Here is a 6,954-nt window from a genome sequence, read left to right on the forward strand (position 1 = left end):
ATGATGACATGCTAAGACAAAATGTGTCACTTGGGTCACACTAGTGGAAATTCAGGATTTTTTCAAATATTCCCTTGTAGAATTAAGAACTTAAAACTTTTATACTATTAAAATATGAATTATTATTTAAGATTTTATGCCCTTCTAATTGGTATAACATAAAGAAAAAGTAGTATAATAAAATTTTGAATGTAAGACAGTAAAACCTTGTGTCATGCAGAGTAAAGGATGCCTGGGGTGATAGGGTTAAAGGACACAGAGAATCAGTAGGGGCATGCAACTAATAATATAAGAGCATACAAATTATATCCAAAAATAAAATGTTGCTACTAATTAGTAATGTATTAACAACAATTAACATGGGAAATTGACGTGTACAGTATATACATAAATAGGTTAGAGTGGAGAGCTGCATTAGCATGCAGGCTGCAAAGAGAACATTACAGATTAATTTCATGTTGAAAAGTAATTAGAAAGAGAGGCAACACAGTTTGAAGATTGTGTATTTCACTGTTTTTCTTCTTACTTTCAGCATGGAATTAACCTCTCCTATGATTACTTGATAGAGAGGCTGGTGTATTCAAACAGTTTTGTACAAACAGGCAAAAGTGTTCTCACTACAGAAATATACTTTTTTCTTTTTTTCTGAATAGTGGCTGTTGGCTATTCCAAAACACTGTCTCTCACTTTTCACTGACAATAATTTAAAATTTGTAAATCATGAAACAAGGTAGTTGCCCTACAAAACCACAGATTGTTTTGCCGAATTTTATAAATGTAACTGAGTTGACAGGTAACACTGATCAGTCATTCATGTATAATTAATATTTCATCCCTCACTTCGCTTATTAAACCTCCATTGTATGTATTATCTTATCTTTATGTGTGTGTGTTAGTTTTGCTACTAGCTAAAGAAAATATTTGATACAGTATATTGTAGCCACTTGCTCTGTTTACACAGCAGAAGTGCAAAGTTTAAACATTTAATTGTTATTAGAAGCATTCAAAAACTCAATGAGTAATTGCCCTCTTAATCAAGATGCAGAGTTGCATTAGATATAGTAAACTAGAAGTTATAATTATCATATTAAAATGTTTATAAACTAATTATATGGAAGTGTAGTTCATATTCATGTTTACATTCCATGCAAAAAGCAATGTGATTGTTCATTGGCTGACTGAGATATCATGAGATTTTTTTTACACATTTGCCATATTGTTAGTTTCAAGTTTTGGACAAAAGTGTACATTTACGAGTTTATCAAAAACATGGATAAATGGATATTACGTATTGGCCAAAAACAATCTCACCTTTCTTCAAGTGATGGCTCAGAAGTAAACAAACAGAAGGAAGCATTAAATGATAATTGTGATAATGAAGAATAACAAATTCATGGCTCTGTAGATGTACCAAGCCCTTCCTTGGTTTTTGATTTTATGCTTTTGTCAATAAACTGGACACCAAACTAAAAATTAAAGTGTTCAAATACCAGGAGGGTTATTTAAAAGTTCACTTCACTTACAGAATAATTAGGAGGAATAAATAATGAGGAAGAACCACACTGCAATATTTGTTCACAGATTTTAAATATAATAGCAACGTCATGCCAAATGAATTTACAAGGTATTTGGAAACCAAAGACGTTTGAGGATGTGGGTAAAATCAATGATTTCTTCAACTGACATGTGAAACAATTGAAAGAGAAAAGCAACTTACTTGCAAATCAAATCACTGTTTCATCAAAAGCATTGAAGGTTTCTATAGAAGCACCTTATTTGATTGGGAAAAGCAAGAAGTCATAAATATAGGAGAGACATTAGTTATTCCTACTGCTGCAAAAATTTGTTTCGATTGCACATGAAGAGAGGTATGGTGAAGTCCTCAAGTTTATTCCTTTATCATGTGACACTGTCATGAGATGTATAGATATAATCTTTGCTGACATAAAAAATGCAGTTGATAACAAGCATCCAGAACACTTTGAACTTCATCATACAACTTCATGAAACCATAAATGCTGCAATTTTAACTCAGCATTTTTGTACATGTACAATACTGTTACAAAAAGGAAGTGTGTGAAGAGTTTCTGTTTTTGCCAAGCACTGAAAAAGAGAGCTACAGGGGAAGCCACATTTTCTTTTGTTGATGAGTTTTTCACCACCGACAATGTTTCTTGGATTACCAGTGTTAGGGTATGCAGTGATGGGGTAGCTGCATTTATAAGAAACAAGAAAGGGTTCAGAGCCATGATAAGTGCTCTTACTCCAGCTTTAACATTTTCACATTTGCATCATACACAGGGAAGCATTAGTTTCAAAGAAACTGAAACCTGAAGCAAACAAAATGCTACAAGATGCTGTGAGTGTTGTGAACTTTGTCAAATCAAGAGCTTTAATCAGCAGGCTGTTTTCCATTCTTTGTGGAGAAATGGGATCCATGTATGATTAGTTCCTGCTGCAAACAGAGATGTGCTGGTTGTCTTGTGGGAATCTACCCAGTCACATCATGAAGCTCAAAGACAAACTTTGTATTTTTTTTTTATCCAAATCTCAGGCCCATTCTTCTCAGGAAATTGGTGAGTAAACGAAAAGTGTTTGCCTTATGTTGTGTACCATTTTAAGACTTGTCTTATTTTTATATCGGGTGTAAGGAGGTGCAATGAAATGTATGTTTAGAAAGGGATGGTGCCGTAAAAAAATGGTTTGTGCACTACTACCAAAAGGATACTAACCATGACAATGATTTTTTTTTTGTTTTTCCAGATACCAAGGCAGCTTTAATTTCACTTAATTATAACAACTAACCATGTAATTATTTTAGTTTTAACAAGAGAATTTACCACTTTTGTATTTATTATAAAATTAAAAGAAATAATTTAATATAATAATTGATATATACAAATTCCACATATCTACCTACCTGTACACTTACTGGCATTCCTTACTAGTTATGCATTGAAAGTTGACCTAGTGTATTTGTTTATCATAGTTTATGAAGCTAAATGCTTAATGTGACGTAATTATTCAGTAGTATTCAAATTCTGAGCAAACTAACATAGTTATGTGTATATTTATATTAGTAATGTGATACAGCTTTTATGAAAGTTTTGTTGATTTTTTTTAAACAGAGTACAGAAAATTCTGTATTTACAGCAGTTTCCATTTTCAGAATTTATAACAAATTATTGTTTGTATTCATTGCTTTATTTAGTGTAGAATTCACTCAGGGTAATAGAGGACCACTATGATGATATCAACTCCAATTTAGATCAGAACAGGCATATAAAGTACACAGTTGTTTTTCTTTTATTGTGAGTTTTTTGTTTTTTTAAGAATTAGGTTTTATTTTTGGATTTTTTCTGAGGACCTAACATAGCTAGTGATTCTCAGTTCTCATGAGACTGTTGCTTTTAACAGCGTGCCTAACAGGGCTTACACTCCCAGAGGCTCAACGCAGTGGCGTAGGGTTGCCACTAAGCTGGGAGTCAAGTAAGTCAGTTGCTATGTACTGATGATATAATTTTTTAAGTTGGAAACCTTCAGGATTCTTTGGTTGTTTTTATTTGGTCTTCTAAGACTGTATCGCATGCCTGTTACATGAATGAATTTCTGATCTCCTTTTTGCATGTATCTGATATGATTACATGTACATGCTTAGAATTTTATGGATTTTTTCAAGTTCACCTTTCATAACTTCAGCACGATGAAGAACTTGTTTATGAAAGAAAATATTTACAGTTTGCATGTGTAAGAGCATGACAAATAAACATGTATTTATTTTTAAAATATTAGTGTCAAAATATGATTGGTTCAGCTGATGATGTTACTGATATGGCTACTTTGAGCATATTGTTTATGGCCTCTGTTTTGTAAAGTGTTTGAAGTTTTAAATAATTGCATCTTACAAATTGGAAATAAAATGTTATTTTAGTATAGCCTAGTTTTAACCATGTGAAATTATTCTAAGCTCTGATTATTTTTCTGTAAATGAATTTCTTTGTGACATATTCTCAAGATTTTTGTTATTGCCAGTTTTGCTTTCTTATTCTCATGAACTTTGTACGTGTTTTATGCAGCTTTATCATTTGTATCTTCATTCTCCTCATAAAATAATTTTAACATATTTCTTTTATTGAAAAAACAATAACAGTGAATTAATTCATATTTTTTGCTTTCTTTCATATAATTTTAATCTTTTGAGATATTTCAAAATTAATAATCGTAATACCTATTTATATCACAACTTGTTGTTTATATTTTATTTTAAGACACTTCCAAAATTTATATTTGAAATAAGAAATTAGGTACAAAAATGAGATAAAAATACAAATTACATTTAGAGGTATATTGTTCAAGCATCAGTTTAATTAATTTTTTGAGAAATATTTTCCTGTTGGGGTTCACCAACAATTGGAGTAACATTCATAAATTGTGAAACCAAAAACTTCATATTACAATAGGTTGGTGGATAGGAGGATGTTTTTTAAAAGAAGTTTGTCATTTTTTTCCATGAATCTGAAGAATGAGGTAGAAATATAAAAGATATATCTAACCCCATTTGAGGGTTTCCAAGTTTATTTTTTTGTAATAGCTTACAAATTGTATGTACAAATAAATTATGAAAAGTTTTTAATGCCTAATCATTTTCACAAGATTCTAATCATATGAAATCATTTTTTTTTTTAAACTGTTATTCCCAGAAGTATCAATCTATACTTTTTTCCAGTTGTAAAAGCTAGAGACAGTATGAAACCTTGAGCCAAAATATACTAGTTGATCAGTGTTTGCTAAAGGTGGTAAACTGTGCCTAGGTACATGTACTTTTTAAAGATTTGTTTTATAGTAATCTTAGTTTTCAGTACAAACATTTAATTCTGTCATCTTTTTTTCTTTTTCCGTGGTTTGTGCCTCATTGTCACAAAATTGTTTTCCACACTTTTAATCCATAGGTGTATAATGAGAGTGATGGTTAAATTGCCCTATATTATTAGATTAACCCAGGAGTTAGTGTGGGTGCTGTTGATCAACTACCTTCCTTGTAGTCTATTAGTTCAAAATTCAGGATGGCTCACACGGATAGCCCCTGTGTATTTTTCCATGAATATTGGAAACGTACTCTTTTCACTTATACGTTTATTGTATTAATTATGATATATATAACTGTTTTGACTAATTAATATTCAGATTGATCCATTATTCTGATTTCATTTTTATTCTGAGGCTCATTATATGTAAACCACAATTTAATTTTTTATATATTTACTCAAATTTAAAAATTCTGTCATATCTTTTTTTTTCTAAAATATTTGTAACAGTTGAACTTTATTTTTATGAAAGCATATTGTTAAGCTAAACATAAAAATACCACAAGGCAATTCAGTATAAATGATTTTGTTATAATATTCTTTTCAGTTGTGGTATAGGAGCTATTCATTTATATCATGCTGTTTTTTTTTAGCAAGGTAATTAATGAAGAAAAAGAAGCTGATCCCATGGATGACACCAATTCAAAGTAGGTAGTTGATAAGAGCCACACATTTTAAAACAGCTTTCTTATTTATTTTAAAATTGTGTTGGTCTAAGAAAGATTTTATAGAAATTTTACAAGGTAATTTATTGTTTCTGTCTTCCCCCACCCAACAAAAAGAACTTGTGGTGTTCATAAAATTAAATTTATTTATTTATTAGAATGGACAAAAAATTTAAAGTTTGGAAAGACCTTAAATTTCATTTCACTGGTGTAGTTGCTGTGACAATTACAAACAAATAAGAGGTGGTGTTTCAACTATTTTTTTGCAATTTCATCTGCCCTTAGCAACTCTTTATTAGCTAAGTTGAATTGGTGAGTAAGCTCGTACAAAAATTGTTTTGTTTTGGAAAAAAAAACGTAATTTTTAGTAATTAAATTCAAAAAATTTATTTAGTAGTGGCATCGTTTTTCAAATTCTGGTTAGATTCAACATTTTCATGATTTTTTTCTTCTGATTGTCTATATATTTGTTTTTGTTGAATATTTATTCTTGTTTTTAAGGATTTTATTCTGCTTTCTGTGAAAGTAATTATATTGAGCATTGTTGAACAGTTCTGTAGTCTGTAGGATAGAGCTATGGCAAAAGTTTTAAGCTGATAATTGACAGTTTTCTTAAACTTACAACTACTAAAGATAACTTTTATTGAATGGACTATGTCCCACAAGCCTTTGGCTCATTAATGTAAAGACTGTCAATAACATTTGCCGATAATATGTCTGGTAGGTTTGAACCTTTGAGTGGTTAGCTAATCTTTTCTGTCACTCTTTTTTTGACTGTTACCTGATTTTGGGGGGGTCAATAGGAAAACTGAAATTAATTATTTTTCATTAAAAATTAAATTCTAAAATATTTATTTCAACCTTTAAAGATGTTGTGAAATGTAGGAGGGCAATTGGCTCACTTTTTATTTGTTATTATCGAATATGTTGCTTCAAATGTGAATATTTTAGTACCTGTAATTCATAATTTATGATAGTCTCCTGAAAAGACAAAATGGAAACATCTTTGGAAGATATGCTGGATTTTCAAAATAAAATAATTATTTAAAAGTTCTACTACTACATGTTGTAGTCTTTTTCTGTTTATCAACTTTAGAAGACACTGAGAAAGAAAAAACTGAGAGTTATGCATGAATTTTTAATTTAGTTACTGATAGGCTTAAAAGGTCTCAGAAAACAGCCTTATGGTCCTGGAATTTTGTCAACCTAAAGATGTGGGAACCATGAAATTAATATTTGTTTTACTTATCCAAAGTTGGTATTGAAGGTGGGATTGTTTTCTTTCAGAAGCACATTGTACATAGGAAAAAAAAAAGATCAGTAGTTTGTTTGTGACTTTTAAACAACAAACCCAACTTTTTTTTTTTTTTAGTATTGTTGATGTTAATTCAGCATCTATGGAGTCTCTTGAAGATAGTGCCCAG

General features: G+C 30.3%; 1 protein-coding gene across 1 annotated transcript in view; it reads left to right on the forward strand.

Annotated features, from left to right (window-relative positions):
• LOC106476885 (A-kinase anchor protein 13-like) overlaps nucleotides 1-6,954 on the forward strand; it is a 245,164-nt gene that overhangs the window by 193,251 nt on the left and 44,959 nt on the right. Inside the window, exons 25-27 of the mRNA XM_022381499.1 lie at nucleotides 3,418-3,489; nucleotides 5,459-5,512; nucleotides 6,903-6,948. Coding sequence (XP_022237207.1) covers nucleotides 3,418-3,489; nucleotides 5,459-5,512; nucleotides 6,903-6,948 — 172 coding nt within the window. The remainder of the gene's footprint in view (nucleotides 1-3,417; nucleotides 3,490-5,458; nucleotides 5,513-6,902; nucleotides 6,949-6,954) is intronic.

Source organism: Limulus polyphemus, unplaced genomic scaffold (assembly GCF_000517525.1).
Source record: "Limulus polyphemus unplaced genomic scaffold, Limulus_polyphemus-2.1.2 Scaffold7, whole genome shotgun sequence".
Taxonomy (NCBI): Eukaryota; Metazoa; Arthropoda; class Merostomata; order Xiphosura; family Limulidae; genus Limulus; species Limulus polyphemus.